The sequence below is a fragment of the Mytilus edulis genome, chromosome 7 (assembly GCF_963676685.1).
Source record: "Mytilus edulis chromosome 7, xbMytEdul2.2, whole genome shotgun sequence".
NCBI classification, from domain to species: domain Eukaryota; kingdom Metazoa; phylum Mollusca; class Bivalvia; order Mytilida; family Mytilidae; genus Mytilus; species Mytilus edulis.
In genome coordinates, this window is record NC_092350.1 from 12,223,592 (window position 1) to 12,242,104 (window position 18,513).

The window sequence follows — 18,513 nt, forward strand, 5'->3', positions numbered from 1 at the left end:
TACATTCAAACATTTATACATTTTTAAAGACAAAGTTTAACACAAAAGGTGCTCAACGCAAAGTTAAAAGATGAAGTAATAAGCTATAAACAAATATAAAAGATGTGCTGCTCGTGGTGTTGAGACTTAAACTATATTCAGTGAATGCTAAAGCGTTTATACTACATGAATTTAACAATAATATTAATAAATGGTATTTGACGAAAAATAAATCTATGATATAATCAATTTCTTACACAAACAGTCCACTAGCTGTGTTGTTAATTACGTATAGGCAAAATTAGTTAAACGATTTCCATTTCTGTAAAAAATCCAGTTTGAATATATACAAATTAAGGTAAAGTATTTACATAAACTTCAAAAGCATCGAGTTTTGGTAGGAATGACAGAAAAGGCTTTCTTATAATGCATCAAAACTTTAACAACACGTTTAATAGTTTCATGCGTCCGAAGTACTTTTCTGGATTTACCTTCGTTAGGAACATGCAAAGCCGTAATTTTGAAGAATGTAAAATAACATAATCATTTTAAGAGCATTATGACAAAAATGACATACAAAAATAGTAAAATTATAAGAGAATGCAAGTATCAAGTATAATGCGAACGTAGACTCAGACAGGTTGACACAAGAAGACATGTGACATGTACAATGTATGACACAAACCAAAATATGTACCAGATGATTTTGATCTGAGATAATACTCCATATCAGATGAATCTGTGCAATCACGGTCGTAGAGTATTCCATAATATACCAGTATGAAAGCCGCACGGTGAACGCAGAGACAATAAATCGGAAAAGCACAGCAACATGTTTTAACTGAGGGTGTCAGATCACTATTTCAATTGGCGGAGTTCTACTACTAAAAAAAACTTGTCCTGTTACGGACAATCTTGATAAGAAGACTTGGTTTAGCACAATAACTCTCAAATTGTGTTGCAATTGCATGTACAAGTAAATAATTAGGGCTCAAAACTATCAAAATATATTTTCATATCGGTAAAAGTAATAATCATGTACGTTCATTTGAAATGAAAAAAAAATTAAAAAAATGAAAACTCTCTTTCTGACAATGGGGTTACATTTTCATATCTTCTAAATAAGAGTATGTGAATTGTTGGTCTTACATCTACATAGCAATTACTTCTTTAAACAGGCAACACCAATTGTAACTCTGGATAAACGCAAACATGTTTCATAGTGAGTGCAACTTCCACCAATTAAAAAGATTGTGCTCAAATAAATTCATCATTTTAATTACAAAATATTCAGCGCATATAACTTATTTGCGTAAATTATTTGTCAGAATGAAAACAAATCTTGACGGTGTATAACATACCTACATACGTACAATTCAATACAATAAAAAACAATCCATCAACCCATCCATCTACCCGTCCAATTCATTCATTAATTCATCTGTCCATTCGTTCATTCATTTCTCATCTATACATTCATTTTCAAGGTACATCACATATTTAATATAAACAATCATTTCGAAGCAGGGATGTAATTTATCAAATATACTTTCTATGATTACTAGTATTGCTATGCAGAGTATTTTTGCTTCATAACCTATCGCATTGAGTGGAAGAAACTCGCATAAAAATACTTTTTGTCTGTATAAGACATACAAGATATTTCATACTATCCCAACTCTCAGTTCGTGTATCTTAAAATAAGATCGATGAAATTCGTTGTTTTACCCCGTTTAAGCAATGTATGAAAAGATTTATGAAAATATGTTTTCGTGTAACGCCCAACACACATTGAGAAGCGATGCGATGCAGGAAAAAGTATGCTAATGTTAAATATATGAATCAAGTGAAGTGTTCAAAAGGTTCATAAGGAAATTGACAGTCAGTGTGTAATGATAAAAACCATTAAAGTATACCTGTACACATGATCTAAATATCGACAACAATGTTATCTAACTAGCTATATATATATATATATAGAGAGAGAGAGAATGACAGTTAACGGTTTACTTGATTACATAATTCAGTAGCACATAACACACTTGAATTTCTGCTTGTACATTGACTGGAAGTTCATATAAATAATGAAACCATATTTCAAATCCTCAGGTCACAACAATCGTTTTGCATTCACTTGCGTCCAAATTGCAAATAATACTAAAATTCATTTCAATATCTTGATTACTGCTCGCAACCTTTCTACTATTCTTGAGATCTTGAAAATCTTTGAATAGAAAATAATTAAAGTGATGTGATACAGGCCTATCAGAAATGATTAATATAAAAAGATTATGATAAAATACATTCAGACATTCAGGCTTTATATATTATTAAAATTGTTAAAAGAAGTGTAATGCCAAGGATGACAGTAACTTGATAATGAGAAGTTCATGCTTTGTATTTGTAAATATTAATATTTACAGAAATGGCTGGACTTGCAGAAGTTGCTGAATATCATAACTGATTTCTAGGAGTCTCTAGTGGAGAATTTTCTCATGTCTATAATGGAAGGTTTTCTCATCGGCAATCGTATCTAATTTCCCTATGCTTACATTGAGTACCTACGCAATACTTTCAGTATGACATCATTGACCGTAAGCTATACCTGTTTATCACTGTTTGAATTTGTCACAATTTATATATTTTGTTAAAAATCATCATTGCTCTGATGATCTTACAGCTTTGTCCTTTAATGTTAATCTGTTGATTATAATGTTGAGAAAATCATTAAAACAATACATGCATTTATACTTTTAAAATTAGTCCTTTGTGCATGTTTTTTTTTGTGAATGTGGGCGTATGGTTCAAGTTGTCAACTAATGTAAATACATATATTGTGAGTGCAAGCTCTATATTGGGCAGTTGGTGCGTTTTTGTCCTGAAAGTGGCGTTTAACAAGAAAAATCATCTATTTATAAAGGATCGATAGCGTATAACTAATAACATTATTTCATTCAGCGCTTGAGTGTAATATTTGATAAGTGTCAGAATCGAATAAATATAGTTGCTTTTTCTTCTATTAGAGTTTAACTCTTTGAAATTAAACTGATGTATTGCCCACAGATGGCAATGTTAAAGTTTTTGTACACTAAAAGTTTAACACAGCTAATAATATTACTTCGAACGAGCAAAACAAAAAGTTAAATCCGTGATATATGTCATTTTCGTCTCCGAATAACGCGTTGCAGGGTACATATATATATACCTGGCGTCCGTCCGTGAGTTCGTCCGGTCTTGGTAGCGCTCTTAAAGGTACAAATTTTACATGATTTGTACAAAACTTATACTATAAGTAAATGTCTGCCATATCTAGAACAAGTTCTAAAATGGTGAACGATCGACCATTTTATAAAAGTTTCATGTTCCTTGAATTGAAAATATTGAATAAGTTGGACATTGATATAGATTTATTTCGTCTTCAAGCCATTGTTCCACTACTCAATTGTCTATTCTTTTTACCAGCACACTTGGTACAATTAAAAACCTGATAATAAATTGTTCAAATAAGGCCTTCGAAAATAGTGGAATTAATTACTTTTGGAGTGTCAAGAACTCGTTGGAAGTACTTGATAAATTGCATGCTTATATTTGTGATTTTGAATCTGTTCAAAGTTTTGATTTTTCTACCCTGTATACCACATTGCCTCACATTCTCATTAAGAAAAAATTCACACACCTAATTAAATGGGCATTTAAAAAGTCAGAATATGAATATATATGTTCAACCTCTTTTAGGTCATTTTTTAGTAGTATTAAACAAAAAAACTATGTCAATTGGACATGCTTTGATACTATATAGGCCCTTGAATTTTTACTAGATAACATTTTTGTTCGCTTTGGGGATTCCGTATATCGACAGATTATCGGAATTCCAAGGGGGACTAACTGTGAACCACTTATTGAGGACCTGTTTTTGTATTGCTATGAGTTACAATTTATGACAAAAATAAGCAAAGACCCATCGAAACAACATCTGATAAACAAATTTAATAATACTTTTAGATATTTGGATGATATTTTGGCTCTCAATAATGACGACTTCAGTATGTATATTAAAGAAATTTATCCTGTTGAACTTACTTTAAATAAAGCTAATACTAACAATGACCACTGCCCTTTCCTCGATCTTGATATCTATATCACTAACGGAAAGCTGAATACTAAAATTTATGATAAAAGAGATGATTTTTCATTTCCTATCGTTAACTATCCATTTTTAGATGGTGACGTTCCCTTGTCACCATCTTACGGTGTTTATATATCCCAACTTGTACGATTCGCTCGTGTATGTAACAAAGTTTTAGATTTTAACGAGAGAAATTTATGTATTACTGAAAAATTATTACACCAGGGTTTTCGATATCACAAACTAGTCAAAACATTTACTAAATTTTATCATCGGTATAAGGACATCATTCGTAAATATAGCTCAACATGCAGACTTCTTATACGTTCAGGTATTTCACATTCAATTTTTTATGGAAATATTCTTTATAAAGCACAAAGGTGTCAGTATTCACCTCAAAAACTAACAAAACCTTTGAATAGACTTATTAAGAAGGGATATAGTTACGATACTGTTGTCAGGTCATTAAAGATTGCATATTTTGGCGTTAATATTGATTCACTTATAGGGTCTTTGCATCGGAACTAAACACATTTATTCAAAAACCAGTTGTTGGCATGACACGGGTTATGTTCTTCTCATATATGTTATGATGGTATGATACTAAACCCCTAACGGGAAGGATTGTGCCTGATGTTCGTATGATGAAATAATAATCTTTCAGTCAGTTTAATTGAAGTCTGGAGCTGGTATGTCAGTTAACTGCTAGTATTCGGTTGTTATTAATGTATTATTGTCATTTTGTTTATTTTCTTTGGTTACATCTTCTGACATCAGACTCGGACTTCTCTTGAACTGAATTTTAATGTGCGTATTGTTATGCGTTTACTTTTCTACATTGGCTAGAGGTATAGGGGGAGGGTTGAGATCTCACAAACATGTTTAACAAGCCGCATTTTTGCGCCTGTCCCAAGTCAGGAGCCTCTGGCCTTTGTTAGTCTTGTATTATTTTAATTTTAGTTTCTTGTGTACAATTTGGAAATTAGTATGGCGTTCATTATCACTGAACTAGTATATATTTGTTTAGGGGACAGTTGAAGGACGCCTCCGGGTGCGGGAATTTCTCGCTACATTGAAGACCTGTTGGTGACCTTCTGCTGTTGTTTTTTTCTATGGTCGGGTTGTTGTCTCTTTGGCACATTCACCATTTCCATTCTCAATTTTATTGAAACTCTGCTCTTTTATTCAACATTATAAAACGATTTACCTCATATATTTGATTCTGTTCAAGTGTTTCTATCATTTCATTCGTTGATTTCAATGATCATTGGACGTACAATTTGTTCATCGAGGTCATTTGCTTGTTGATCTAAAAAAAATAAGTAATTCATTTCAACTAAATAAACCAATATGTCATTATGCAAGGTAATTATATATCAACATAGAAATAAATGAGATATTGATGTTGTTACGTGTATTTTCAGTCACCGACGTGTGCACAACTTGAAAATATTGAGGTATTTAGAAGTTAGCGATATAAAATACAATGTCACTATCAAATACAGTAGATTCCCTTGCTAAGAACTTTGAAATATATGTCATTGGCAGTCTTATTCAAAGCATAATGACGTATTTGAATTACAATATTGTCGTTATGTCTGATTTAAAATATTCGGTACCCGGTAAGTGTTGATTCATTGGCAATTAAATAATGTACCACAACACATCAATCTTACACAAAGAAAATTTGTGTATAGCATTAATCGTTTTTTGAGAGAGAGCAATTTTCGATTAATCATACTTTGTATTATACAAGATTTCTTTAATGAATGGTGGTCTTAGGAATTATCGTGATGAGGTTATATCACCAAGCGGGGGAATCAGGTGTGGATTCTTGAATATTTTAAAGACTATTATATTATATTAATAGTTATCAAAGGTACCAGGATTATAATTTAGTACGCCAGACGCGCGTTTCGTCTACATAAGACTCATCAGTGACGCTCATATCAAAATATTTATAAAGCCAAACAAGTACAAAGTTGAAGAGCATTGAGGATCCAAAATTTCAAAAAGTTGTGCCAAATACGGCTAAGGTAATCTATGCCTGGGATAAGAAAATCCTTAGTTTTTCGAAAAATTCAAACTTTTGTAAACAGGAAATTTATAAAAATTACCACATTATTGATATGCGTGTCAACACCGAAGTGTTGATTACTGGGCTGGTGATACCCTCGGGGACGAAACGTCCACCAGCAGTGGCATCGACCTTTATTACAACTTTTTTGAAGTAACATTTAAACCTGTGATTTTTCTAATCATTTTCATAACTACTGCCCTTTCTCATTTGAAACATTTATTACATCGTTAATAAAAGAGCATTTTAACACAAATCTGAAACTAAGATAGCAATTCTATGTTAAAGTCCATCAACAATACTTGAAATACAACAATACAAAACACAAAAGATTATGTCATCATAAAAACTCATAGGTCAAAAATAAAAGGACAACGCCATGGCATGAAGGGAAAATTTAAACATATGTTTTGAGTTTTGTGGATTGGTGCTCCGGTAGGACAGGATTTTCCCACTAGACATGTGCTACCAATCGTGATGCTCATTAAAAAAAACAACCCGAAAAGATGACTAGATTATGGTAACTATAATTGAATCTGTCCGTTGTTCGTTTTCATCTATGAAACAGATATTACTAAACGGTCAACCTATTCATGATGTTGTCCGTAAAATATACGAAGGGAGTTTTTTTAATCTTTCTTGTAAGTTGCAATCCTCTTTCAAAGAATATATAATAGGAAATACAAACCCTGAAATATTATATCAGCTAGGAAATATATACTACGTGTACAGGCGCTACTGAAATGTTGCTGCATCGAAATTGAAATTTAAACATTGAGGAGCTGAAATCAGGTCTTTTGTCGTACAGTTTTGTTTTCAGCCGACCCTTTTTGGCAAGTTTTAATGTTAATCAGGATATGACAACCTTTTTATATCAAGAAGTTCCCTTAGGAAGTCAGCATCCTATACTTAAAAGAACAAGTCGACAAGAATAGACGCACATTTGGTTCCCATGGGAATGCCGATTGTTTGTTGAAAACTATGTCATCCAAACGTACCAAATATATTGTCAATTAAAAAGGTAACCATCTAGATAGTTTTAAATCTTTAGTCTTATGAACATGTGTCGATCAAAGTCGTTCTTCCTCATTACACTGTTTTGGTAGTTTTTTTCATTTTTCAGGAGCGTATTACTTATGATTTCGTATAATGTGAACACAAATGAGCGTAACGTATCAATCAAGATATGTAAATACAACAATGAAACAATGGTTATGTGATATATCATGACGAAACGCGAATTAAAACGTTCAATACCAGTGTCTTTACAACATTTATTTGAAGCACATGCGTGATATTTGTATCTGCGTTTGGCATATTTTTGTGACGATAAATTGTTGCATCCTTTCAAATTAGTTTGGTTAAACGTATAGTATATCAATTACCTGGAGCGTTTACTCTGTTCATATTTGTTATATTTCTTTGTTCAACTGAAATACAAATAATATTTACTTGATATTGTAAAAAAGATTGTGATGAATTTCATGTCTAATGTTGTGGAAAAATTTGTCTTTTAAATCAATCTTTTCTCTTCAAAATTTAAAATTTATCAGTATCGATGCCTCTTGAAACCAATGATGTAAAGTACACACGGGTATACGTCTCAGTCAAGATCTGCTAAAGCTCTTATAAGTAAAGAAATTATTTGTTTGAAGAAGGTAGTAGTTTGAATTATTTTCGTTACGCATTCGTTTTGTGTGGTTGTTTTTTTTTTTTGGCTTTTTTTTTATTCTTAAATGATTCTGATCAACAGTAACTGGTTCTAGATCACTATTTTTGTAACAGATGTATTTCGTCTATTATTATCGAAAGAACGCTCCCTTGTCATTTTATTCAACATTCAAATTGCTTTTCTGTACTTACAAATAAATTTGTTGTCTTAGAAGCAATTTATTCAAATTTCTAAATTATACATTAAAATGTGTTTACCTGCAAGATTAATAAAGAATGGGGTACTAACACATCCAAGTACACATCCAACAATTGGTAATATAATTCCAGCTATAGAATTACAATAAAAACATAATTTTTAACATACATTTAATTTTGTGATAACTACATAAAATGATCTGAATAACTTTTTATGTAATGCAGTGCTGCATTAATATTCAATTCATACAAATTAAGAAAATAATTTCTAGTTATTTATTTGAACGTGTACATGTTAGACCATAGCTCCTACACGGGGTAACATTTGGTCATTTTATATAGAATACTTAAACCCATATATCTTTTTAAACAAAATATATGCTTTACCTCATCATATGATGATTTGACAACGCTCATAGGAACACTGATTTATTTAGGACGCAATATATGTTTTCGAGCGGGCTAAATCGCTTGTTCCTGAACAAATGGGTTTTCACTGTTAAAACAAAATAATTAAATCAATCCAACTTTGTAAATCTCATTTTCTTTTTCGACCACTATCAATTTTCTATTTATGATTTTGACGCCAATACAGGTTGTTCATAATGTATCAGCGCATAGATAAAATGAAATGAAAACAACATGAAGTGTTGAGAATAAGTCACCGATTGTCAATCATCATTTAAAATAACTAAGAATTACATAACATACTTTTAGAGTGTGTTCTGTAATCCCAACAGGCAGTAATCTCAAAACTAAGAACGTCGTGATTTTTTAATTATTTTTTTTAGCCTCACTTAGAAGGACATACCATATGGAATCATTAGTTAGTTTTTATATGATATTTGACAACTATTTATAAAGTGGTGAGAGTCCTGGATTATGACAAGCACATGAAATTGTTGCTGTTAAATTCGTTCTTTCGTTACCTCTGCCCATTTTTTGGTTTAATTTCAATCAATAAACAGACAAAAGAAGTCTTCTTTTAATGTTTCGTTATGCACCAGATTTTCTATTTTCTTTAATGGTACATTCATTCGTGAATCTAAGCTTTACACAAACGTCAAATGCAAATGATGGGATGTAACGCATTGATTCTTTAAAAAGTTTTGATTTCAGAAATTATATTTTTTTAAGTGAATTTTGTTGATAATGGTTAATTTAAAAATTTGGAGGCTAACTATAACATTGATCTTGAAACACGAACAATGTGTTTTCGAGAATCAATTATTTAGAATTCATATTATACGTACAAATACACGTAGCATCATCGATAAACCCACATACTGCGCATATTCCGAAGAATAGAGAGATACATGTGAAGAAACACACAGTCTTCCACACTGAAACGATATTTGGTAAAATAAAGAAAATAGAAAATAAAACAATATTCGACTGAGCTGAAATACAAATTTCTTTAGACAAATCATTTATGAGTCGCATAATATCTCCTCTTGCGATTGAAAATCCTGCCATTTTTACGATTGTTGTCACTTCAAGAATTTTTTTAAATGTTGATTATATGTTATATGTCGTCGGTATATAACCTCTGTGAATTTCGGCGTTTATTTATGAAATTATCCTTTGTTATCAAGGGCATCACTCGACCAGTATTCAACACTAATATAAAATATTAATCCGATATGTTCTTTTCTGTAAATAAACTTTTTTTATAAAATGTGAAATATTCAAAATTCTTATACTTTTCTACCAAAGTAAAGATTGATAAAGCGTTATTGACACAAATTTTGGGAGATTGTGTTTGGCTTTCAAACTGTTTCAATTTGAGCATCTCTTATAAGGCTATAGACGAAATGCGTGCTAATGTATCAAATTAAAAGCCTGTACTTTTGGTGATTTTTACACCATAAATCAATAGATATGCACACCTCATACAAGTTATCAATTCACTCTATTTTTAACACAATAAGTAAATAATTATAAAAAATAAGTGTTGAGTAACTATGCTGTTAACATACCTGGAATTTTTGTGATGCACATGCACTTTTGCCAACTATCTGCAAAAGGTCAAGATAATTTATTGTATTTTAACATCAGCAGAATATAGGTTTACAATTAAAGACATATCACTTAGATTGTTAAAGGATTCATGAGCAAGTTACTTGAAAAGTAATATGATACTCGCATACATGTACATATTATAATATGGCATTTTATTTCTTTTCTTAAGGATGTACTTACATGAACATGAAGATGAGGTTTCGGAATTTGTGTCGAATATTTGGAATCCTTTGGGGTTTTCCTTTCAATACAGGGTAAAAGAGTTTGCTCCATAACACCTATTTTCCTTTTCATATATATATTACTTCAATAGCATAAAAAGGTCATTTACTAAAATTTCAGGAGATTTTAGATCTCTTTTCTATCGATTTAAGACCCAAAAAATACGAATGCAAATAAAAGGTAAAAGTCCCAGAATGCCTTATCACGCAATGTTTTTATATTTAAATATTTTGAAAAGGATGTCTATAATCTTTTTTTTTAGCTTATTTTGTATCTGTCCTAATGCTCTTTCGATTTAAAGTATCAATTTTAGATTCTTGATTTTTTTTTTATTTCACCCAGAAAGTAAAATCACAAAAAAACTATCTCCGACATAAATTCAAAACGGAAAGTCCCAAAATAAAGTGCTAAAAATCAAAAACTCTAACTCATAAAACAAATGGATAACAACAATCATATTCCTGACTTGGGATAGGCAACTCCCCAAGTAGAAAATTGGGGATTAAACCTGATCTTATAGCTAGCTAAACCTCTCACTTGTATGACAGTCGCATAAATTCCATTATATTGACAACGATGTGTGAACGAAACAAAGAGACATAAAATGTTAAAATGTCATAAATAGGGTAACATCAGTCAGCAATGTGTTATAATCGTAATCACTATGAAAACAATCACATATGTAACAAAGAAAGCATGTAGACAAAGTACCGTAGCAAAAACAAAAGATAAAAAAACAAAAAATATATTTGTAGCCATGTCAAATGTATATCACAAAAAACAGGCTCAACAGTAAAGGTAATATTTATAAAAACAAATTTAAAAAATGCTTTAACAAGTTATCAAGATAATAAACAACGTCACTGCCCATATTCTACATTTCAATACCATCGTGTATTATTAGTGGAATTGATACCAAATTATGAATCTTTTCTTGAACTAGAGGCGCTCAAGAGCCTGTGTCGCTCACCTTGGTCTATATGCTGCAGTGCATATTAAACAAAGGACATGTTTATGTGTTTTTATGGAGTTAGTTGACAATTTGGTCATGTTTACTTATTTGTAGATCTTACTTTTCTGAACATTCTTGCTGTTTATAGTTATCCCCATCTATCAAGATTTGGCTCAGTAGTTTCAGAGTAATTTTTTTTATAAGATTACAAAAATCTACTTATAATATATTAATTGTAAAAGGCTGAATTCAAAGGGCAATACCTCCTGAAGGGATAAATTGACACTTTTGATCATGCTTAATTATTTGTATAGCTTACTTTGCTGAACAATTTTGCTGTTTACTTTATATTACTAGTATTTTTCTAGCTAGTATAATGTTCAAGATTATAACCAAACACTTCAAAATTTATTTAAAATTACCAATTCAGAGGCAGCAACCCAACAACGGGTTGTCTGATGCGTTTGGAAATATCAACGCAGAAAAATCTTCACCTGATGAAAATATTTGTTACATGTTTGATTTGTTCTAAATGCTATAGTTTCAGAGATATATCCCAAAAACTGCATTTTACCCACATATTCTATTTTTAGTCATGATGGCCATCTTGGATGATTGGCGGGTTCATCGGATACATTTTTCAAACTAGCTACCCTTTAGGATGATTCAGACCAAGTATGGTTAATTTGGCTATGTAGTTTCAGAGGAGAAGATCTTTGTAAATGTTAACGTAGGACGACGACGACGACGACGACGGACGTCAAGTGATGACAAAAGATCACTTGATCCTTCCATGTGTAAAATTAACTTATGTCTCATTTCCAAACGCTCTGTTATGGTCTGCTTTTCACTGAAAACACAAAAAGCATATAATGTCTTACCATCAATCTTAGGCTTTATATACTCCCCTACTTTACACCACACCAGGATCCAAACTAACATAGCTCCAAAATAGGCAATCATTGAAAAGAACAAAACTTTATGCATGCATTGGTTACCTAAAATATAAATAGAAAGAAATAGGAATATTTTGAGTTTTTGTTATCATATCTTTATTTTTGTAGCATTTTTACAATATTTATATACGATAAAGTGGTCATACATGTGCATGTAATTAAATGAAAGAAGATGACACAAAGTTCAAACATAACTTTTTTTTATTAGAATCAGGGTTTTTAATGGTTGACCAAACTGTATTTTTATAATAACTTCTCATGTAATAAATAAAACTTCATTCAACCTCCTATAAATTGTATTCTGTGCGGAGAGTAAATTTAGAACAACACTCAGATTGATATTATTCAAAAAGATATATGTTATTAACGATATTATCCAAACACATAAAACCGAATCAATACCATACGCTTGTCCATTCAAGCAATTAAAGAAAACCTTATATTTTTCAGAGAAAACTTTACATTTATTATTTGTTCCTTTAATTTCTTTTTCCATATCAACGTACTTTTACGTGATTGCAAAGTCTCATCTTGCAGTAAAAGGTAAGATACAAATACTGAACTCAAAGGAAAAATCAAAACATTTTCATTTAGCAAATGACAAAATCAAAAGCACAAAAACTTCTAACAATTGTGATATTCCTGAGTCAATACTGTCATTTCATAATATAGAAAATGGTGGAAAATGTTTAACATATTTAGCACAGAAATGTGATAAAAAAAGTTATCATGCCTGAAGGTCATGAAGAAATGATACATATTTCGTTTGATTGATTGCGGTTTTTTGGTTTTTTTTTATTTGTCCTGAAGTGAAGCTTTTTTTCTCACCTCAAAGTTAAACACTATATGCGATAAATCAATATTCTATATAGTGAGAAATGTAAATGATTATACCTATTTTGCAATTTTTCATGATAAAGATAAAACCAGAGGTAGTAAGCCAAGGTTAAAGGAAATTACATGTTCTTTCTACTCTTCTTGATTACCTGAGATCACAACCGGCTTTGGTAGTGTAAGTGTTGATCAGTCTGCAGTATTGTTTTGTATACTGTTATTTGTCTTTTGTTTTTATTCTCCTTTTTCCCGTGGCATTTTCTATTTATTTTCGACTTATTAGTGTGAATGTCACTTCAATATCTTTCGCATCTCTTTTGCATTTCTGTCGCCTCTCTTTCATTCTCGAGATATATAATCCATATTACTTACTATTCGAGTCTGTATTGTTTTTGTATTTTTGGTATCCCTTGTTCAAATCACTACCAAGTTCTCCTGTTATACATAAGTATAAAATAAGAATGCTGATTTGGATAAAAAGGGATCATCTGAAGACACCAATTAATATAAAAAAGTTTAAATATCGTATAAACAGCGATACATAATTTACCAGTTAGTATCATATTAGAAATAGGAATCCGTATTATTATATCCAATATGTAGTGTAAAGTAAAATCACGAAAATACTGAACTCCGAGGAAAATTCAAAAAGGAAAGTCCCTTATCAAATTGCAAAATCAAAGGATAAAACATATCAAACGACTGTCATATTCCTGACTTGGTACAGACATTTTTAAATGATGAAAATGGTGAATTGAACCTGGTTTTATGTTTCAGTTCTTCAAACATGATACGTTATCAAAGAAAACAACAAACAGACCCGTGACTACAAATGAAAACAAACGAAAAATAAAATGCTTCATGAAAATCAATAAAAGTATGAACCCGATTCAGGCCAAATAAAATCAGAAAAGAAGAATTTCTTATTCGATTTGTGTCAACTGCTATATTCCTCCTGTCGTAAACGTTCATTAAAATGTGATATTTGATTTGCAGTCGTAAATATCTGTTGTTTACAGTTGTTGGTAACTTTTGGCGCAAACAATAGGTTTTGCAACCTGGCAATGAGACTTTTTTGCATTTTTTAATATCTACCTGCTATTTAAACTGCTTATAAATAAATACAGGTAGCTCCTTTGAGAGAGAAAAAAAACTCGATGGAATTAATACTATATTCAAATGATTATAACTGGTGTGAGGTATAGATATATAGATCATTGATTATATTATATGTACATGTGTACAAAGATAAATGATATTTATAAAGATAGATGTTAGATATAGGAAGATGTGGTGTGAGTTGCATGATTATTTAAAATGGGAGGTTTTTTTCTCATTTGTTTTTCACCAAAAAATGAGACTGTAAAAATCGATGGACCCCTTAGTTGCTTTCCTGGGCAACTTAGGGTTGATGTAAAAGGTGATTATTAATAAAAATAGGTTTAAAATTAAAAACAAAAAATATCTACCTGCTATATTCAATATTGTAACTTCAACTTTAGCAATATTTTTTTTGAGGCCATGAAGACAGGTCCAATTTCCATTCAGTGATTTGTCGATTTTACCTTGCACAGTAAATATTGTTTCTTTTGTTGTACTGTTCTGTGTTATGCTCCCATTTTTGTAATAAGGTTCACATTTAACGGATGATAGGACAGGTTGTAAACAGTCAGCTTGTATGTTCCCAGATGGATCAACAAAGAAAATAGAGAATTGTAGATGATCGACCTTGCAGGTAAGAGTCAATCTGTCTTGCGTTATTTTCCATTTGAAGCATGTATGAATGTCGCAAGGGCAAGTTTCTAAAAATTATATATTTAAACATCATTAGATATTGACAATTTACATTAACAAAACACTTAATTTCATAAGGCATAACCAAAGTGCATGCTAATAAGTCACCGTGACCGTGTATGACAAATTAGCAACTGTACGTTATTAAAGCAGCAATCAATGAACCATATAACATATATTTAAAATCATATGAAATCACGTATTATTTAAACACATATAAGTCAAGGCTTCCCAAGCGTTCACTTTAAATTTTTGTTCCAAGTGGTGAAGTTGAAATCATCTTTTAAAAGTTTTACGGATGATATATTGCGTTTGTTGGAGAATAAATAAAGGCAATAGTAGTATACCGATGTTCAAAGTCATAAATCGATTGAGAGAAAACAGATCCGATTAAACAACTAGAACGGGGGACCACACTAGAAGAGGACAACAGCGAAGCAACAAAAACAAACACCAACATACATAGAAACAAACTATTAGATAGCAATTGCCTTATTCCTGTCTTGATACATTTGGTGCTTCGATCTAATGTATTTTTTTTAACATATGTGTTATATACATGCATATTCAGATTTAATTTTGTGTCTCTAGAAACTGACCATCTTAAAACATTATCGTCAATTAAAGTTAAAGTTATAACCTTCATTTTGCTTACATACAGATTTAATAACTTAACATGAATGTTGTCATGATATTGTTCTGCGAAATATTGTTCTTTTTTTCATCGGGAATATTCAATTTATACCGTGCCCTTTTTTCAAAATGAGATACTGACAAAGGTATGTGACTGTCTATTTTAGTTTAACAATAACTTAAAATATGAAGAAAAAGTATATATTTTTTAAGACAGAATTTTCTTATAATTTGCCAAAATGAAGATTTTACTATACTTTTTTCAAAAATATAATAAAAAGTATGGGTCACCGTGCTATTTTTAAAGCTATGAGTCGTTAAAAATTGCCTAAATTTGGTTAGTTTGTTCATGTAAAACCACATTGGTGTGCATAAAAAAATTCTATGAGATAGAATTTTGAAATAAATTGTGAGAAGATAGGTTTCATAATATTTTTTAAGAAAATAAAAGAAAACATGGTGTCACCGAATTTGTTTTCTTGCTATAAGCCAAGTATAAATTTTGTACTAAAAGAGTTATCTCCCCTTAAATGGCTCATTAAAAAATGGTTCTAAAAACAAATTTTCTGTATGAGTTAAAATATTTTGAGTAATACAATAAATTACAAAGTTTTCTTTATAGGAATAAACAGTCTAACCATTAAATTGCAAATCTGTCTCCAAATTTGTAGATTTGGGCAAATAAATAGACCGATTTTGTACTGTGATTGTCCAATCTTAGATGGCGGATTCTACCTTGCGACTTTTTAAATAGTGATTGTCATATGTCTTTATCTAGGAGCCTCAAATTAAAAAATTCAAATCTTTACTGTAATAATAATTCGGAGATATCCATATATAAATTATCAAAGATCCTGTCAAAAAGAGTTGAATATACCGATAAACAAGTCATTCGTTAAAATGAACTGATAAGAAAGGGATTATGAATATCAACAACTGTTTTCAAGAATCTTATATATTTGATATCTGTAAAATGAAATGAATGCACGATAAATGGTGGCCATCTGCTGCTTTTTGATCGGGTTGTTGTCACTTTGACATATTCCCAATTTCCATTCTAAATTTTATGAAATTTGGATAATGCATTTACCTTGAGTGAGAAACATGAGAAGGAAGATGACAATTCCATGATATTCGTTAACAGTCATGGTATATCTGCATCTGCAAAATACATAATCAGAGTGATTTTGAGTACGGAATGAAATTCAAAACAAACATACAATGGCTTCAACATTTCTTTTACCACATCAATATATTTATTTGATTTATTCACATTGCCGTTAAATAAGAGTGAGGTTTATAAAACATTTCATAAAATAATAAATGATAGTTTCTGTAGCGATCAAAACAACAGGAAATTTGTTAATTGCCTTACAATTAGTACTTTATTGAAGATAAAAAATTCAGTTGCTTAATTATTATTCAATTATATAATCATATACCCGTAGCAAGGGGGTTTCGGGGGGTTCGGACGACCCCCCCCCCCCCTTGGCAACTCCTGGCTACGGGCCTGCATGCATATAATATGATAATATAAGATGTAAAACAATAAAGATCACGACAAATGGAAAGCTATTGTGAATTCTAATATGCACTGTTCTAGTAAAACCTGTACATAAAATTTGTATATATAAGGTGTACAAGAATTGTAATTAGCACGACATTGACGCTATTGTAACCAATCAAATATTCTACAAATTTTCGGATTTTTTGTTTAAATTTCAATTCTAGCATTATATAAAAAAGGGGAAATATATATACATCTATTACATAATAATTCACATAAATAACAATTGATTATTACCTGTACCATCATAATGAAATGAATTTAAAGATATGTAAAAACGACGCAGTGTTTTTCTTCCTCGTAACATATATTTATAGCATGTTCAGTCAGGACAATACTACCCATTCGCTATTATAATTTAAAGATATTCAAAATGGCATATGATATTTAAATGTTTTTCAGATACGTATTTACACGGTACTTACTATATCTACCCTAGAAATATGAGATCATCGATAAGACTGTAAAATTCAATGCGCTTAGTCATGCGAATTCGATATCCTTTCATTTTAAAATGCTGTTTAGATTTAAACATTAAAAGATTTTCGACGGCTATTTATAGAAAAGAGTCTACTGCGCACGAATACCTTAATCATGGCGGAAAAGACGTAGAATAAATAATGTGAGTTTTATATCATTTTCGAAAATTGATTTATCTCTACTATTAGATAATATTGCTATTCATTGGCTTCATAAATGTAGAAATTAGTTATAAAAGAGTTGAGAAAGATACAAAAGGAACATTCAAAGTTATAAATCGGAAGCAACTGACAACGTCATGGCATAAAGGAAAAAGACAAACAGACAAGCAAAATGACACAAAACTCAACATATAAAACTAAAGACTGAGTATCTTGAACCCCAACGAAAACTCAGGTAATCCGAAAGGGTAATCTGATCCTGATCTTCATGTGGGTTCTGTTGTATTACTAATATATGTATAAATCTGCAGTATAATGCGATCGGTCATATTCGAGGGAAGGAGGACGGTATTGTAGTTACATCATTTGGTACATGTCCGTTGTTATCTTTGAAACATATATTCTATAACAGTGAGCTTACTCGTGACGGTGTCTGTAAAATTTACGAAGCGATGGTTCAACTTCACTACTTGGAACACTTGGTTGAATAGTCTTGTGAGGAGCAACCCTCGCTTACGAAAATTCAGATAACTAATACAATCCCCTGCTCTTTTTACCAACTGGGATATATATTCTCTCTCAAGAAGAGCAGAACAGTTGGTTTTCAAACATAACTAATATGGTTTCCAATTAAAAAAAAAATCAAGCATCTTGATTATGTAAGTTTCAGTGGATTTTTTTTTAAATATTTTTTTTTCACGAAGTTTTATTTATCCCTCTTTAAGACTAGATTCTTCTTTCTACGCTGTATAGTTTTGTTTAGGACAAAAGCAGTACCAACCCTTTCAATTTTTTATTTTTTTTCGTTTTGAAAGGGGAATAGTTGTGTAAAGTGTGAAAA

General features: G+C 30.9%; 2 protein-coding genes across 9 annotated transcripts in view; one reads left to right on the forward strand and one right to left on the reverse strand.

The window, feature by feature from the left end:
• Positions 1-17,587, reverse strand: LOC139530000 (uncharacterized). Of its 3 annotated transcripts, none has more exons than XM_071326014.1 (11): positions 17,457-17,587; positions 16,555-16,625; positions 14,507-14,839; positions 13,410-13,472; positions 12,129-12,245; positions 10,031-10,069; positions 9,305-9,394; positions 8,112-8,183; positions 7,568-7,612; positions 5,313-5,414; positions 1-2,203 (listed from the first exon to the last, which is right to left on the reverse strand). In XM_071326014.1, exons 2-10 carry the CDS (start codon positions 16,610-16,612, stop codon positions 5,350-5,352), a joined length of 882 nt encoding a protein of 293 aa, XP_071182115.1. In that variant the 5' UTR covers positions 16,613-16,625; positions 17,457-17,587; the 3' UTR covers positions 1-2,203; positions 5,313-5,349. The 3 variants fall into 3 exon arrangements, with proteins under 3 accessions (XP_071182115.1, XP_071182114.1, XP_071182116.1); XM_071326013.1 differs by lacking the exon at positions 17,457-17,587 and adding an exon at positions 17,269-17,401; XM_071326015.1 differs by lacking the exon at positions 17,457-17,587 and adding an exon at positions 17,269-17,401 and having other exon boundaries at positions 2,080-2,203; positions 5,313-5,405.
• The window catches only part of LOC139529999 (uncharacterized), a 20,722-nt gene continuing 19,746 nt past the window's right edge, over positions 17,538-18,513 (forward strand). For 4 of the 6 annotated variants that reach the window (XM_071326011.1, XM_071326006.1, XM_071326009.1 and 1 more), the window contains exon 1: positions 17,587-17,653. The gene's annotated coding sequence lies outside the window, so the exon portion shown is untranslated. Of the gene's footprint in view, positions 17,654-18,513 lie in introns of all 6 variants that reach the window. The other 2 variants (XM_071326010.1, XM_071326007.1) reach the window with 2 other exon arrangements.

Excerpts from the sequence above, each read along its gene's own strand:
- LOC139530000 (XM_071326014.1), bottom strand. The coding sequence starts at position 16,612 with ATGACTGTTAACGAATATCATGGAATTGTCATCTTCCTTCTCATGTTT. Across the intron at positions 9,395-10,030 it reads GTGCATCACAAAAATTCCAG|TGTGGAAGACTGTGTGTTTC; the intron begins GTATGTTAACAG and ends ATATCGTTTCAG. Across the intron at positions 7,613-8,111 it reads ATTCTTTATTAATCTTGCAG|TTGAACAAAGAAATATAACA; the intron begins GTAAACACATTT and ends TTTGTATTTCAG.